Below are 17,358 nucleotides of genomic sequence, written 5' to 3' on the forward strand. Positions count from 1 at the left end.
GAGGAAGACACAAAACCAGAAGCTGGGCCTGAGTCCACTTACAAAAGTTTTCCCAAGAAGGTGGCAGAAAGAATGTTATCCTCTGAATGGTTTTGATCAGTTGGAGGGTTTCAAGGTGGGGTAGATGGAGAGAGATGCATCCCAACTCCCCCTTTCCCTTTGTTCTCCTGGTTGACCTGGGCTTTAGGATTGAGGCCACCTCATCACCTAGAGCTCAGAAGGCAGACCCCGTAGGGAGCCCTTTCGTCCCCAAGGCAGGAACTGAGCCGACACTTTGGTACAGAAACGAGGGAAAACACTCCCTGATTTTTAATCTGACTTCCGATCACAGCGCAATGGGCGTCACACACACTTCCAGACCCTGTGGTGGGAAACCCTGGGGAGGGAGGGGTTCAGGGAGGAGGACAGAGACTCAGAATGGGAGCAGAAGGAATCAAAATCAAAGATCTGGGGGTGTAGTGAGGGGTGGGAGGGTGGGTAAGGGGGGGCCGGCCAGGCGATACATTCCAACTGCTCCAATGGGGGCCAGCCAGAGGCCTGGGTCCCTCACCCTTACTTTAGGTGCCCCAGAGCTGGGGGTAATGGCAGCAGGGCAGGTGAGATGCTGCCCTCCCTCACCCATGCCCCTGGTGAGTCAGAGGGCAAGGATGTAGGGGAGCAAGGGGGCAGTCCCTCTTCTTTACCCTCCCAGCCACTCCAAGGTGTGGGGGAGGGGAGCCACCTCCTCTGCTTCAGAGGGCGGCTCAGAGAGGGAGAGTCACTTGCCCAAAGTCACGCAGCACAGCAGGGACCAGAGCCCTGATACTGGACTGCCCAAAGTCAGGGCAGTCACGGTGGAGCTGCGTTAACCCCAGAGAGCGCAGGGGGCATCACCTGGGGAAGTGGAAGAAAGAATCAAAGCTTCCCTCTCACACTGGATCTGGATGCTAAGTTTGCCACCCATGACCCCATCCCCAGACTCCTCTTCATCATCACCCTGGGCTGCCTGGTGTCCTGGTCTGTATGCCACAGCTCGGCTACCTCGGAGCTAGCTTGTTCTGTCTCTCTCCTAACAAGGGACCTTGCTATCTTCCCACCAGAGCAGGGCTGAGGGCTCAGCCTCAAGACCTTGGCCCGGAGGCAGGGGGCCTCACACCATTTCTCCCGCCCTCCAAGTCCCCCAGTAATCTCCTCAGGCCACTCAGGTCTTCATTTCTTTTGTTATTTCTAAGTCGGTACAAAACTGACAGTGATCAGCTCTGGTGACGAGAGGTAGAAACTGGCCAGGCAGCTGGAGAAAACAGGGTGGAGCAGGTCAGGGCATAATATCATCAGGTGTCGGGACAAGGGGGCATCAGATCCCAAGGGCCTCCGTCTGGGGGTAGGGATGCCGGCATTATCGCCCCCAAGCACGGGAGCAGGGGGGGTGCGTAATTCGTTTGGTGGCTCTGCCCCTTCCCAGATTAATCAGGGTAGTCTGAGATTCAAGGCAGGCAGGGTCTGGGGCAGTCAGCTTGGGGTCAGATGGGGAAATAAACAAGAGTCTTCGCTGAAATAACCTGACTGCTCCCTCAATCCGCCCACCACCAGCCCCTCCCCCCACACCCCCCATCTGGCAGACCACCCAACCCAGAAGGGAATAGAGGGCTGGAAGCTGGCATCATGTAAATAAATCTATCATTTGGGGCATTCCCTCTCCACATTCTGTCAAGAAGAAAAAAAAAAAATTTTTTTTTTAACCCAGGGGGTGAGCTGGCTTTAGGGTCAGGAAGAGGGTGAGGGGCACCCGGCAGGGACGGACCATCAAGTTAAGGCTGGAAGGTAGGTTGTTGTGTCTCTGGGGGGGCTGTTGGGCGGGGAGGTCTCCCTGGAAGGGGGAGAGCTCAGCCTTCTCCCCCTGACGGACCTTAGGACCTCAACCCTCGGACCCCAGTTGTGGTCCGTGGGCCACCCGCATCTCTCTGCCCTGTGCCGGTGATGCTGACGGTCAGAAGGCTGGCCTCACCAAGAAGCTGCCAGGATCCGCGACAAGGGGATGGATGAAATGAGAGCCCTGTGAACGAAGCTGGAAGGTGGAGAGGGTGGGGAACCAACAGACGCGTGGGCGGACAGACAGACATAGAGACACGGGGAAAGACGACGCGGAGCGATGACAAGACACCACACACACTCTCTGGAGAAGACGGGTGTGTGTGGGGGTGGGGGTCCGGCCAAGGCAGCACCACCCCACCCCCACCCTGCGTGTCCCGCGCGCACACCCCGATCCCGATCCCGGAGGACGGGGCGCCCCTGGGGCCGGGCCGGGAACCGCAGGAGCTACAGCACTGGAGGCAGCCATCCCGGGGCGGAGAGGAGCGGAGCGGACCGGGTGGTGACGGGGACACTCCCTCTCGCCGCCCTCGGCCTCTTCCCCCTCCCCGGGGGAGGTGCGTGGCCGCGGGGGCGTCGCAGGCCCCAAGCTCCGCCGGCCGTCGGAGTTCTCTCCCGCCCCACGCCCAGCCGCGTCACATGACGGCGCAGCGGTTGCGGCGCAGCGCGCCCTGGAAGCGCAGGGCGGCATGCACGTGCTTGCAGCGCGCGCAGCCCACGCTCTTGAGCAGCTCGCTGAAGAGCAGGAGGATGTGCCAGTTGTACTTGGCCGAGCACTCCACGTAGCCGCACTTCCAGGTCTTGCGCACCAGGTGGGACACGTTCCAGCGCGGGATCACGCGTCCACGCTGCAGGTCCCGCTTGTTGCCCACGATGATGATGGGTGTCTCTGAGGTGCCGATCACCCTGCAGGGTGAGGTGGGAAGCCCGCTCAGCACCCCACCGTCTCTCGTCTCACAACCCCCGGACCTAAGGTAGGGTGGGCTGTGCCTGATCCCTGTTAACTGCTACCATCCCTCTGTTCCAGGCGCCGCGCTATGACTGGCATAAAAAAGATAGGTTATTTATGTTCTCCCCGGGACTTCCCTGGTGGCCCAGTGGTTAAGACTCCCACTCCCAATGCAGGGGCATGGGTTCGATCCCTGGTGGGGAAACTTACATCCAGCATGCTGCAGAGCATTCGTAATAATAATGTTCTCCCTATTGTACAGATGAGGAAGCTGAGGCTGGCTTAGTTATGCAGCCCTGGAAGTCTCCTTTCCGGAGCCTCTGATCTTAACTAGCCAGCCCATGGTATGGGTCCCAAAAGGGGTTAACAGAAACAGGGACAGCAAAATGGAGTGGGTGCGTGTTTAACTCTATGTGTGGGAACCAGACATTCCTTTTCACAGGAAGTGGCTGGCACGGGGGCATCCACTTAAGTGGCAGTGGAGTGTATCTCAGCCCCTCACCTTGTCTCTAGGATCTGCTGGCGGATGGTCTTGACGTACTCAAAGCTGTCAAAGCAGCAGATGTCGTAGACCAGGATGTAGGCGTGGACACTCCGGAGTCCCCTGCAGCAGGTGTCTGCCCATTCCTGCAACACCCCCAACCACAGCAAGGTCAGAGCAGCCATGAGGGCCCCCTGTGCCCCCTGCCACCTCCAGCGATATGCAGGACTCTCAGCTGCCACTGCACCCTAAACCTTCCACACTCCCCTGTCTCCAGGCCAGGCCCAGGGCAGAATCCAAGTGCTCAGTGCTACCCCTCCCCCACCTCAAAGCCAGGACAGGTCAGTTCACACTGCCGACTCCCAGGGCCACTGTCTGTCCCATGCATGCCTGGGGCTGAGTTCTCTCTGGTCCCATTTTGAGCCCCAATCTGTCCATCTAGTCCTTTATTCGATCACATTTATTAAATGCCTCTAAGAGCGCAGCCTTGAGCTAGTTGTTGGACCTGTTGAAATCCTGTCTCCCCAGGCCTCAGAACAGATGCCTCCTCCTCCTCCAAGAACCCTTCCTGCAAGTAAGGGACTATTCTTTTCACCTTCTATGTTCTTAGAACAGCTGCATGATACCTTGGTCAGAGCAATAGCTCTATACCTTCTCCATCCCTAAGTCCCCCATTCTGTTGTGAGCTCCTGAGAGGACCAGAACCCAGCCTTCCTCATTTTTACATACCTCCTCCCCTTTCCCATCAGGGCCTCACACCTGTAGGCTCTTAGCAGGCTCTAGGATGGCACAGCCTAGGCTGGAGAACTCTCCATGGTCCTGAACCCCACCTGGACCCAATTCCTGCCTGTAATGCTGCCCATAGGTTGCTGCCTGAGGTGCCCCTTCTGTTTGCTTCTGGCTTGAAGGTTGAGAAGCAGCAGCCCTGAGGTGAAAAAGGTTGAGACCGGATGCCTACTGGGGGCTGATTTAGACCAGGGCCACAGGGCAGCTCCAGGGAGATGGAACTTCCTGAACACCAGTGGCAAATTCTCCTGGAAAGGGCTGCAGCTCAAGTTGAACAGGCCCCTGGCAAGGCTGAGTGCACTAAAGGGAAGATTCCTTAAGAGATTAATTAGCCAATTAACCTGCCAGCACATGAGAACTGCAAGGGCAGCAGAAGGCAGCCAATGTGTGGAAAGGAGGGGCTCCTGGAAGCTTGGCAAGGCAGAGACCTCCCAGGACAAGGAGGATGAGGGTTTTCTCTAGGAACCAGAGCCCAGGAAAAGACAAGAGGGAGGTGCAGGCCTGTCTCCGGCACCAGCTTATGAGCTGAACTGGGGTAGGGACCAGGCTTGGAGGACTGCAGTAGGCTCTACACTGCAGAGAAGGATGAAAAGGGGAGAGGCTTGGGCGACAGTGGGGGAGAGTTAAGTCTGACTCCAGACAAGCACTTCCCAACTCAAAGGCTTAGAAGCTGCTGCAGTGGATTTCTCCAGGGGGATGATGTGGCATCTTTTGTTTGTGCTGAGTTTTAACTTTGGTGCGGGGGGGTGGGGGAGTGGGGGGAAGATGCTGAGGACAAATCTGAAACCACAGGAAACCAGGAACTCGCTTCTCAGGCCAGGATAGACTGTAGTCCACTGGACATGGGGACCTCTGGGAGGCTGGGACCCTGTGTGTTTGCCATTCCTCCCCCATCCCACTGCAAGGAGTAGTAATCAGTGGGAAGTGGGAGGGATGGGGAAACAGGCAGAGAGGGAACAGCTCTCTGCTGGGGAGAGGGAACAGCTGCCAGCCTTCGAGGGTGATAGTCCCACTGCTCCCCCCAACCTGCTACCTCCTCAAGGGGGCCTTCCAGGCTGCCTCCCAGGCTGCCTCCCACCCACTCCTCTCTGGGGGTCCAAAGAGGCAGGGGAAGAAGCCTCCTGATTGGCTGGGTTGTCCCTTCACCCCTGATTGAAGGGAGCAAGCAAGAAAGCTCAGCCTGCCTTCCAGCTAGCTCCATGAATCATTCCAGATGGTAAAGGGCCATCTTGGGGCTGTGTCAAGACAGGGAAGGAGCTATGGAAACTGAGTCCAGTTCCAAGGACATGGGAGCTGCGGGAGCCACCTGGGTGCCAGCCATGCATTTGCTGCTCACTCCTTTGGTGCGTTGCACATACCCTCTAACCTCCACTCCCTTCTCTGATAGGAGGAGAGGGACCACAGAAGCAACAGCTGAGGCTCAGGCCCTAGAAACGCCGCCCTCCTAGGCTGGTTCTCATCTGGCATTGCGGAAGAACGTGTTCTTACTTGCAGACAGTAGCCCCTGGGATTTCTACTATTTGTTCCTTGGGGCATGCCGGATCCTGTCTCAGCATTTCTTGGTACCATGTCCCTTTCTTGTGCTCCAGGGGTGAAGTCTTAGACATCCTTGGAGAGTCCAAAACTCAGGGTCCACCAAGAAGAAAAAGGCCAGTGATCCAAGAGAAAGATGGGTGAAGGCATTGATAATTTTCAGATAAAGGAAAGCAAAGGCCCTCAAACATATGGAGAGATGATGCTCAACTTGGCTCATAATCAGAGATGTAAATAAAAAGTACACCGAGACTATCCTAGCTCATTTTTCAGACTATCAGAAATACAAAAGTTTGACAATACACTCTCTGGTGGCGTTAGGGAAACAAGTGCTCATGTAACGTCTCTCAAAGGAGCACAAAATATGTACCTTTGTATTAGGCTGGCCAAAAAGTTTGTTTGAGTTTTTCCGTAATACCTTAGAGTTATCTGTCTATTTTAAGGGAAAACATGGACAAACTTTGGCTAACCCAACAGAAGGGGAGGGGAATGTGGCACCTTTCAAACTCCAATTGCATTTATTATTTGACCTAGCAATGCCATTTCTAGAAATCGATTCCACGCATATACCTTCCTATGTACAACATGGGGGCTTCCCTGGTGGCTCAGACAGTAAAGAATCTGCTTGCAGTACAGGAGACCTGGGTTTGATCCTTGGGTCGGGAAGATCCCCTGGAGAAGGAAATGGCAACCCACTCCAGTATTCTTGCCTGCAGAATTTCATGGACCAAGGGGCCCGGTGGGCTGCAGTCCACAGCACTGCAAAGAGCTGGACACGACTGAGTGACACACACACACACGTACAACATGACTATTACAAGCCTATTCACTGTGGCATTGTTTTGAAGCAAAAATTTTGAAACAGCCCACCTGTCCAGCAAGAGGGGATTCCACTAATATGTCTCCAATGGAATACAGTGTAGCCGTGAAAAAAGGATGAAGAAGAAAAAACCACTACAATATTGTAATTAGCCTCCAGTTAAAATAAACTAATAAAAAATAACAACACACAACATGAAAAAGTACAGCTAAAAACACTAAGACAAGTGAAAACAAATACTTTAAAAAATTTAAAAAAAAATAAAGAAAAGATCTCTAAGTACTGATGTGGAAAGACCTCCAGGTTATAATGTCAAGCCAAAAAACAACAACAACAACAAGGTGCAGGATAGTTTTTTTTTTTAATGCAAGAAGGGGAGTGGAATAAGAATGTGTTTTCTTATTTGCATAAAGAAATACTGGAAGTATCAATTAAAAAACCAATGAGAATGGCTCTAGAGAGTGGAGCCAGAATCAGGGTGGAGGGCAGCAATGGGGCTGAGATTTCTGAGTGTGCTTTTTGTTTTTTAAACATAAGGTTTGGGCTTTTAAATTGGATCTTATCAATTCTGAAATTGAAGTTAAATGAAAACACACAACAAAATGTGAAAAAAATAAACTCAGCTCAACGCACAGGACTAGGGTGGAAGCTAAGCTTTCACTCGGGCTACTGTTAGCCTCCTTTGGAGGAGAACACGAACATCTGGCCTTGAACCCACTGCCCTGACCACAGTGTCCCCCAGGGCTGAGGCGTGGACCAGGCTTTTGTCTTTGATGCAGACACCCCTGGACCTGGGAAAGATAGGTGTCCCAGAGGTTGGGCCAAGGCCCTCCTGCCTGGAGTTGCTGAGACAATGCCAAGTATGATTCCCCCTCCCCCTGCCCCCACCAGCCCCATCTGAGAAATTACTGTATTTGCATAGTGACAAGTGGCCAAGCTACAGCCCTTGCCTTCTGGGCCTCCTCTGTTTGTCTTTCCTGGAGAAACTCTGCATTCCGGTCAGGGGCTTTTTCAGTGAGCCAACCCAACCCCCTCTCAAGCTAGACCTAGAGAGAGGGAAGGAGGACCCAGGCCTGCAGACGGGACCCTGTGAGCCGGGGCCCTGGGGTCATCTGAATCCAACCCCAGCAGGAAAGGCTGCCCCGGGGGCCAGTTCTGAGTTCAGAGGACAGAGCATCACCTAAGAGAACAGGCCCTTGAGCAAGAGACCTGGTGGGGATCTCCAGCCTCTGAGTACACACCTTTCCCAGTCCCCAGCCTTTTCTTCTATGGATGATGTGGGTCTGAGGCCATGGGAGGCAGAGCCCAGAATATTAATAGGCGTCTGGTGCTCTCTGTCTTTCTCTCCACTGGCCCTCACCTGCCGAGATCCCACCCAGCTGAGACATCACCTCCCAGGACCCCCAGCCTGACACACCTGGTGGGATGAATGCCCCCATAAGGGTTGTCTTAGTTCCCTGTGTCCCTCCAGTCATGACAGTCATCAACATAATTGCCTGTTTGTCTTCTCACCAGACTACGAGTTCCTTGAGAGCAAAGTGCTCTCTGTTTTGAGCCCTATTCGACCCTAGTGCCCACCACAGGGCCAGGCACACATTGAAAATGTTAGTCGCTCAGTCCTGTCCAACTCTTTGCGACTCCACTGTAGCCCGTCAGGCTCCTCCGTCCATGGAACTCTCCAGGCAAAAATAACTGGAGTGGGTTGCCATTCCCTTCTCCAGGGGATCCTCCCGACCCAGGGATCGAACCCGGGTCTCCTGTGTTGCAGGCAGATTCTTTACCACCTGAGCCACATTCCTCAAATATCTGTTGGATGAACCGGTGCACAAATGAATGGGATCCCGGCAAAGCTCTTAGCAGAGTGGCGGGTGGTGAAGTGCAGAGCTCTCAAAGCTGGCAGCAGGGTCAGCGCCCAGCCCCTCCTCCACCCGGGCCCCGCGCCATGCCCCCGTACCTGCAGTGTGTTGACCGGGAAGGCGCTGATGGGCGGGAAGTCGAGGATCTGGAGGTCGTGCACGTGGCCGTTCATGACGACAGCAGGCAGGTAGAGGCGGCGGGCGGTGGTGGGCACGCAGACCTCGCTGAACTCGTTGTACAGGAACTGGCGCACGATGGCACTCTTGCCCACGCCTCGCGCCCCCAGCACGGCCACCCGGTAGGTGGAGACCATGCCTCCCGCCCGGCTCCGCCACCGCGTCCTCGCCGCTGCCTGGGGCTCCCCCGGGCTGCATATTCCAGGGGCTGGGGGCTCAGCCACCGTCAGGACCCATCACCGCTGCCCCCTGCTTGCCCAGGGCCCTCTGCGGACTCCACCTGGCCTGTGGGGACGAAAGGCGGGCTTTGGTGGGCTGGCTTCTCCTGGGACAGATTTCCTGCATTTTTCCACCTTGGGGACCATGCTGGAGCTGTTCCTGCCACTTGGGATGTCCCACCCTCCTTTTTCCAGAACTCCTATCCCATTTATCCAGAACCTCCCCTCCTCCCTTCTCCATTCTCCCTGCCGTCCATCCCATCAGTGGGAATCAGCTTTCTCGACCTGTGTTATGACCTGACTTTTGGCCAGTCTGACTCCCAAACCCCAGGCAAGGCTGCAGAGGGGAGTGGAAAGAGCACTAGCCTTGTTTCAAGCCCCAGCTTTCCCACGGAGCCCAGGATAAGACGACACCTTGCAGTCTCCTCGTCCTCAGGGGTGAGACTGGGCCAGTGTGTCTCAGTGGAGGTGCTCCTGCCATTTTCGGGGAGAGAGAATTCTTTACTGAGCAGGACATTTTACGTGCCTGGCTGCCAGGAGGTACTTGCCAGCAGCAGGCTCTCGGGACTATGATGACCCAAAGTGTGTTCCCCACCATCTGCCACCTTCAACCCCTGCTGAGAACCCCTGGACTAAAGGATGGCTTTGGCTCTGGAGCGTGACACTTGTTGAGCGGTTACTCTAGGTCAGCACGCCCATGTGGTTATCTTTGCTGTGTTGTTCAGTGGCTAAGTCATGTCCGACTCTGCAACCCCATGGACTGCAGCACGCCAGGCTTCCCTGTCCTCTACTATCTCCTGGAGTTTACTCAAATTCATGTCCATTGAGTCAGTGATGCTGTCTAACCATCTCATCCTCTGCCACCCCCTTCTCCTTTTGCCTTCCATCCTTCCCAGCATCCAGGTCTTTTCCAGTGTTATCCATAGTCAATACAATATTCTCAGGTGGTAGTTATTCCCACTTCAGAGAGAGAAGGCTCAGAGGGAAGAAGACATGAGCCCAAGGCACACAGCTGAGAAAGGCTTTCTACAATGTACTCCTTTCTACAATGTCGGAGTACTCCCAGCTTCCAAATTTAATGATTCTAGTTGGCGAAGGCCACAGGCCAAGGGCTGGGTCTAATTTTCTGGCAACCTTTGAGATCAGCAGGCCTGGCACACAGCAGGTAGCCAGGAAAGGGCTGCTTTGGGGTTGAACCTTGCCATGGCTTCAAGCAAGCTCCTTGTTGCTCAGTTTCCAGTGAGTTTAGTGTGGGAATAAATCCCAGCTCTGATGTTTCCTAGCTGCAGGGCAGAGGGCAGATGGCCTGTCCATGTTCTGCACACATATAAAGTAGGGTCCTGAGCCCCTACTTCTGAAATAATTCAAGTAAACCTCTTAGCCAGGTGCCCTCTCTTTTTGTGGAGGATGCTGACCAGGGAAGCAGGTATATATGCCTGGGACTTCCCGTCTGCTAAATGGGTCTGGGGGAGATGGGTGTGCTGGGCTCTGATAGGGCCACAGCCTCCAGCACACACGCATGCTTTCTCTGTTGGTGCGTATCCTTTCCCCATGTGCGCAGCTCACAGCTGAACGTCCCTCAGTCTGGCCTGGCTCAGAGGACCCCATCCATTGGGCATGGATATGCACACACAGCAGAGTAAACCAAGGGCCGGATTTGGGGTGAGACCCACCAGCTTTGGATCCCCTGCTCTGCCCCTCACCTACAGTGTGATCTTGGGCAAGAAACTTTACAGGGTGTTGTGAGGTTGAGCATGCACGGTGCCTGCACAGAGGAGGTGCTCACTAAACAGGGACGAGGGGCCCTTCGTTCATCAAAGGCTTTCCACGATCCCAGGGGGGCCTCCTAGCCATCCCCAATGGGCCACTGTTCACTGCTGCTCACATATATGTAGTGTGTGTGCAATCCTCCCCCATTTTATTGAAGGTGAAAACAAACAAATTCAGGGATGTGAAGACCAGGTAGCCCGTTGAGCCATCAGTTAAGCCTAGGACCCTCATCTCTTTCCTGCCCCATGCAGTGTCCTTTTCCCAACAAGGGCTTCTCTACTTCTGTGAGCTCCCAACATGGGGAAGTCCCAGCCCCTCCTCCCCCTAAACTCCTCCAGGGCCGTGGGCCCCTCAGGCATCTCTGGACCCTGTCAGCTTGGCAGAGAGCCTCAGCTGGGTTAATTATATAACCAGCACACGCTGGGGAGGGGGGCATCTTAGGGGAAGAAGAGAGGGCAAAGGATGCGAGAAGACTTTCAGCCTCCCCCTGGGTGTGGCAACTTATGAGGTCTCTAGGCTGTACCCTACCTGCAGATTCTCCTGGACAACATACTCCCTTGCCCTGAAATCAACCCTTTCTGGTGGAAGAGCTAGGGAATAAAAGCGGAACAACAGTGCTGGAGCCAAGGAGCAGGGTGCAGAGAGAGGGCCCTGGGTTGGGGACAGCCTCCTGGAGCCCAGCAGGCCCAAGTGTAGTCCCATCCCTGACTCAAACGTGACCCAGGCCCCCCTCCCGCTTCCCAGACAGGGGTCCTGGGTCTGAGTGTTTATTAATCCAACATCCTCAGCAGCGGGGTGTGGAGGGGGTGGTGGAAGAGGACTGTCCAGAGAAGCAGGGCCCAGGCACCCCTCAGCCTCCCTCCCCAAGGCCTGAGCTCTGCAGTGAGTCTGCAGACGGCGCCCAGGGACAGACACTGGGGCCAAAGCCTGCTTCTGGTTCCCCTGCCGGGGGCCCGGACACCTGAGTCCCAGCCCCAAGCTGAGGGCGTGTTGGGGGGTGGGGGTTTGCAAGTCCTGTGGACCGAGGCACCACGTCGGCCCGCTGTTGGTGCCCATCACATTCCTGTGGGAGTGGGTGGGTGGGTGCGTGGGGGCGTCGGAGGATGCTGGGTTCCCTACGACCTGATTGGTAGGAGCGGAGGGGCGGGGGGAGCCCGGAGCCCTGCCGGCTCTCCGCCTCCAGCACCTCGCAGGCACCCCCCACCCCCCGCACCAGCGCTCACGTGGCCGCCCCGCGCCGCTTCCCTGCCAGCCTGCCGGCCCCCTCCTCCCTCCGCGTCCCTGGCCCCCCGTCGGCCCGGCCGGCCCCCCTCCACACCCCCACCGACCCAGCCGGGCCGCGGCCCGCCAGCCTCCCACCGCTTACCCGGGGCCGTCCTAGCTGCCCCCAGCCCGGGCGGGCCGGCCGGCCGGCGGGGCCGCGCTCCCCCCGGGCTCCGGCGCTGCCCCCTGGCTGGCTCCCCGGCCCGGGGGGAGAAAGGTGCGGGCGCCCCCGAATGCCCAGTCAGGGCGGGCGCGGGGCGGCGCGGGGCAGGTGCTGGTCGCCGAGGGGGTAGCAAACCTCCTCCGGCCCCGCTCTCCCTCCGGAGCGCGCCGCCCGCTCGCGCCGGGAGGAGGCGGCGGCGGCGGGCGCGGAGCGGGGGGCGGGGGGGCGTGCCCGGCCGGCCTTCCGCTGGGTCCCTGAGCCCGCCGTCTGCACCGGGGCGGCCCGGGACCAATTCTTCATCCCGAGCCTCGACCTTCACCCCTTCTGACTCTCCCTGCGATGTGTTTAACTCCAACCTGGAGAGGCGGAAAAAAGGGACTGGAGAAGCCCTAAAGACCCTTGCTTCCTCTTGCTTCTCTCCATATCCCGCCCCACCCCACCGTCCCACCCCCACCACACACCCCAGGTGTAGGTCTCCTCTAACCCTTCCCGGTTCAGTTCTGGATGGGCGCCCACCGCGTGCTAGAGGGCATCGAGCCTCCTCTCCTCCACCCCGCAGATAGTCACCGCCAAGGGTGGTCACTTTCACCCTTCACTGCCTCAGTGAGAGAAGAGCAGAGAGGCCAGTAAAACAAAGCTCATCCTCAGCCATTGCGTGACCTCCATGCCCTGAAACGACTTCTCCCCTCTCCTCTGCAGACGGGGAGATGCTGGCGTTTGCCCACGTCCAGGGCAGAATCGCCTGTATATTTATTCTAAAGAAATCGTGGTCAGGGTCATTGATCATAGGCAGCTAACAATTAAGATCAGGTACTATGTGCCAAACCGTGGGCTCCCATCTTTGCCTGTGTCTTCCAAGTTGACCCTCTCAATACTACGAGGTAGATTCTGTTTCCTCCGTTTTATAGGTGAGATAGTTGAGGCTGAGAGAGGCTGAGTGGACTGGTCTTACTGAAGTGTAAAATGCGGAATCAAAGATTGGGAGTCTGTAGCGGGGCAGCCACTGAGGAACTTGGCCGATGCTCAGTTTAACCCCGAGACCAGAGGCAGACACAAGGCGCTCACGTGTGCCCTGTGTGCAAAGTCAACGTCCGGAGGGCAGGGCAGAGGGAACTGGCCAAGCAGTGAGAAGAGTCCGCGGAGGCTTCAGGGGAGACGACATTCAGGGAAGGAGCCTTGAAAGAAGTAGAATTGGGCTGCCAGGGCAGGGAGGGCATGGACGAGGAAGGCTTCAGATCAGAGAATCTAGGGGCGATTCCAGGGCTTTGAGAAGGGAGTACAGGAACCAGACAGAGGGGGCTGGAAATACAAAAGGAGGCTGAGAGGCTGGTTGATGTGAAGTCACAAAGGCCTTGGTTGCCTGGTAGGGAGTTTGGATCTAGACCTGTCTCACTGGGGTACATGGAACAGTTTTGAAGCAGGCCAGCAACCTGGTCAGCGATGCAGGTGCAGGGAGGAGGAGGAAGCTGGGAGAAATCTCTGAAGTGTTTTTACCCTTGGACCCAGCATCTCCCACTGTGTGACTTTCTATACTTTCTGGTATGCAGGTGGGCCCCAGCTTCTGCCCTGAGGGCTGAGCACCCTCCCTGTTGCTGCCCTTCCCCCTCCTGTCCAGACCGAGAGCACAGTGGTTACAAGCCTGGGCTTCAGATCAAGCAGGTCTAGATTTAGATCTTGGCCCTACCACTTACTCTGCGACTGAAGGCAAATTACTTGACCTCTTTGAACTCTATGCCTTATTTATAAAGTGGAGTTGTCCCCAAGGCACAAATGAGCCTGTGGTGTGTAGAGTCCTCAACGCAGTGCCTGGCATGGAGTCTCACTGTGTGACCTTTTGTTTGTCTTTAGTTTTACAGATAGAGCCACTAAAAGGGAGGCTGAACCACCCCCTGGGAAAGCATTTCTATTTATGCTAGGATGGCTCCCAGGTGCTGGGGTAGGGTTTTGAGAGGGGTCAGGGCAGCAGCTAGAAGCAAATTCAGGGGCAAGAAGAGCACGGACCCCCTCTTCCAGTGCCACTTTTGTTCTGGTGACGTCAGGTCCCCTGGCCCTATGGGATTGCAATGGGGTCAACCAACAGACTCTTAATTTGATTAAATTGTCCAGGGCACCACCAGTCCCCCCACCATTTCTGAAAATATTTCATCCTTACTCTGCCCAAGGATCTCAGAATTTGTCTACTCCAAGTCCATTCTAGTTCTGTTTCAGCCCAAGGAAACCTAGAAACAAAAAATCATTCAATGCTCACACACACTTTGCAGCCAGGCTTTTCAGAATTCTCAGCTTAGCTCCCCTAGGGGAACACAGAGCCACAGGTTCATTACGGGGCCTCACACTGGCTTGCAGTGATAAGTCATTTAAAACAATGTATGGATTGCTTTATATGAAAGCTGGAATCAAGATTGCTGGGAGAAATATCAAGAACCTCAGATATGCAGATGACACCACCTTTATGGCAGAAAGTGAAGAACTAAAGAGTCTCTTGATGAAAGTGAAAGAGGAGAGTGAAGAGTTAAAGCTCAACATTCAGAAAAAAAAGATCATGGCATCCGGTCCTATCACTTCATGGCAAATGGAGAAACAGTGGAAACAGTGGCAGACTTTATTTTTGGGGGCTCCAAAATCACTGCATATGGTGACTACAGCCATTAAATTAAAAGATGTTTACTCCTTGGAAGAAAAGTTATGACCAATCTAGACAGCAATATTAAAAAGCAGAGACGTTACTTTGCCTACAAAGGTCCGTCTAGTTAAGGCTATGGTTTTTCCAGTAGTCACGTATGGATGTGTGAGTTGGACTATAAAGAAAGCTGAATGCCAAAGAATTGATGCTTTTGAACTGTGGTGTTGGAGAAGACTCTTGAGAGTCCCTTGAAATGCAAGGAGATCCAACCAGTCCATCCTAAAGGAGATCAGCCCTGAATATTCATTGGAAAGACTGATGCTGAAGCTGAAGCTCCAGCACTTTGGCCACCTGATGCGAAAAGACGACTCATTGGAAAAGACCCTGATGCTGGGAAAGACTGAGGGCAGGAGGAGAAGGGGACCACAGAGGAGGAGATGGTTGGAAGGCATCACTGACTCAATGGACATGAGTTTGAGCAAGCTCGGGGAGCTGGTGATGGACAGGGAAGCCTGGCATGCTACAGTCCATGGGGTTGCAAAGAGACATGACTGAGCAACTAAACAACATATATATTATATATACATACATATATATATATATATATATATATATATATATATATAGCGAGAGAGAGAGAGAGAGAGTTTTTTTTACCACACAGATGCAAGATCTTAGTTCCCTGTCTAGGAATTGAACCTGTGCCCCATGCAGTGGGAGCATGGAGTCTTAATCATTGGATGGCCAGAGAAGTTCCTAAAACATTATGTCTTAAATCCCAACCCATTCAATTAATATAAAATATAAAATTTGCCTGAATTTAAGATTTGATTGGTAAAGTCATTTTGGTTCGCTGAGTCACTTTGGGCTAAGGATTGTACGCTCCTAGGAGCCTGTTCACTCTTCTCTATGGTTAGGATTACCTTGGTGAAAAAAACCCGAGAGGCTCTGTCCATAGTCTGTGGCTCAGGTTCAGCTGAAGACGCCTGAGGTGAAGACTCCAAGGGATGGGACGTGTGAACCCACCTACAGCATCTGACGCCCAGAGGACAAAGACCTGAACGTGGGACTCCGCCCTTGCTCCCTCAGAGCTGAGGATCCCCCTGGCTTTCAGAGGCTGTCTGGCCAGATCCTGGGGCCTTTAACAGTAAGTGGAGAGTGAATGAATCAAGAGAGGGGAACCCACAGGCTAGACTTGCTCATTCTCCTCTAACACCTACCCAGTGGGAGAAGGTGGGGAGTGGAGTTCTCTCAGCCCCAGAGTGTTGGGGCAGTGCTGTCTCAAAGGATACTTCCGGAAATTAAGTCCATCTGGGTCTAAACAATCCCTGAATTAGCCTTCCCCTTGTTGGCGGCATCAAGAATGGCAGGGCAAAAGCTAAATGAGAAACTAAGATAGCAAGTTTGGAGCCAACTCGGAAACTTTTCAAGAAACATCCTTGTTGCTAATAACATGTCTGGGGGCTGGTGGGGATTCTAGGATTAGTGTTCAGGAGATAGAAATGGGTAACAACGGGGGAGGTGTGATCTTTCCCAAGTGCCACACCAGGTATTAAAATAAACAGGCTCTCTTGCCTCCTGGAGCTGGGGGTGGCAGGGAAAAGAAATCTGGGTCCAAGCAAAACCAGAAAAAGCATCAATGCCTGGGGTGGGAGTAGGAAGGCTCCAACCTGGAGTCCTCAGCTCTTCTGTGGCCTCAGAAACAATGCACCTGAGAGCTCAGTGTTTCCTAACTTGGCATTTGGCAGGAGGAGGAGGATCTCAGGCGATCTCAAGTGGAGGTCTCTCGCCAGTGTGCTCTGCTTCTGGAGACTGAACCGCACTGGGATGTAGGGGCTTAGCAAGGCTGGCCCTTGGCCTGGTGGCTCAGAGGAGTGGGATGAAGGGAAGCTGTGGCTTTTCCTCCTCTCAGCTGAAAAATGGGGATGATACTCTCAAACTCACGGGACAGGCAGGCAACTTGTGCATCAGAGTGCTTTGCCATTTTTCAGCTGCCACAAGAATCCCGTTACTCCAGAAGAGGCAGTAGGCAAACAGGTGTCTTTCTCTGGCAGGGAGTGGCAACTTTTAGAAACACTTGGGGAATGTTTTGAAATGCAGGCTGTCCCACGCCCTACCCAATTGGTAAGAATTGTCAGCCTTTCATGAAACCTCTGGGGTGTGATCAGTGTGGACCCAAGAGTTAAGAGCTTCTGCCCTAAGGATTTTCTTGGCCGAAACTGACATTCTTAGCTGGTGAATCCAATCAGATCTCAGCAAGGCCTATCCCTCTTCTCTTCTCTGACTCGGAACCTCCACAAAGTCCACCCTGACCCCACTTCCCTGCCAGAGTTATTCCAGTTGGAACTCAGGCCAACTGTAGCCAGCACGTGGTGACACCCCAAGCTCCTAGCTGCTGAAGGGTAGTTTTCATGGTGTCTGAGCATCCACGTAGCCGCAGCAGTTACTGTGCGGAGCCCTGCGCACCTTCCCTACGCTGTCTGAGGCTCAGGGCATCTGGGCACGGGACCCCGCAGCCTCGCTCCCCGACGCCAGGCTGCGGGGGGCTTCAGAGGCTGTCCACTCATCAGAAGCAGGGCCAGGGCCTCCAGCCTGACCACACCTGGCTCGCAAGTCCCCAGCCACACAAATGCAGGGGATTTGATCTGAACTCCTTGGGAAGCTTGATTGAAAGCGCATTAATTCTATCCATTTGGGAACATGAAGGCCCCCAGTGCAGATCCGAGACGCTTTTTATAAATGGATTAGTGAAACGTCTTGGGTAAGAGGACACCGACGAGAAGCTCTGCTGGACTCCTTCTGCCCGTGCCTGGCTGGCTGGCTGGCTGCCCCTGGCCCATCCGCTTGAGTCCTGAAGGGGACCTGCCAGGG

The 17,358-nt window shown here is 54.7% G+C and overlaps 1 protein-coding gene across 3 annotated transcripts; it reads right to left on the reverse strand.

The window, feature by feature from the left end:
* Positions 1-273: 273 nt before the first annotated feature.
* Positions 274-12,132, reverse strand: RASL10B (RAS like family 10 member B). 3 transcript variants are annotated; one of them, XM_069602815.1, is made up of 6 exons: positions 11,927-12,048; positions 11,805-11,861; positions 9,035-9,142; positions 8,372-8,735; positions 3,300-3,424; positions 274-2,754 (listed from the first exon to the last, which is right to left on the reverse strand). In XM_069602815.1, the coding sequence occupies exons 4-6, from the start codon at positions 8,585-8,587 to the stop codon at positions 2,484-2,486; spliced, it is 612 nt and encodes a 203-aa protein (XP_069458916.1). In that variant the 5' UTR covers positions 8,588-8,735; positions 9,035-9,142; positions 11,805-11,861; positions 11,927-12,048; the 3' UTR covers positions 274-2,483. The 3 variants fall into 3 exon arrangements, with proteins under 3 accessions (XP_069458916.1, XP_069458915.1, XP_069458917.1); XM_069602814.1 differs by having other exon boundaries at positions 11,805-12,132; XM_069602816.1 differs by lacking the exon at positions 9,035-9,142 and having other exon boundaries at positions 11,927-12,049.
* Between the last annotated feature and the right edge of the window lie 5,226 nt (positions 12,133-17,358).

This window comes from Ovis canadensis, chromosome 11 (genome assembly GCF_042477335.2).
Source record: "Ovis canadensis isolate MfBH-ARS-UI-01 breed Bighorn chromosome 11, ARS-UI_OviCan_v2, whole genome shotgun sequence".
NCBI classification, from domain to species: domain Eukaryota; kingdom Metazoa; phylum Chordata; class Mammalia; order Artiodactyla; family Bovidae; genus Ovis; species Ovis canadensis.

Coding starts and splice junctions, on each gene's coding strand:
- RASL10B (XM_069602814.1), bottom strand. CDS start 8,587: ATGGTCTCCACCTACCGGGTGGCCGTGCTGGGGGCGCGAGGCGTGGGC. Junction 3,425..8,371: donor TCCCGGTCAACACACTGCAG/GTACGGGGGCAT, acceptor GGGGTGTTGCAG/GAATGGGCAGACACCTGCTG. Junction 2,755..3,299: donor CAGCAGATCCTAGAGACAAG/GTGAGGGGCTGA, acceptor CTCACCCTGCAG/GGTGATCGGCACCTCAGAGA.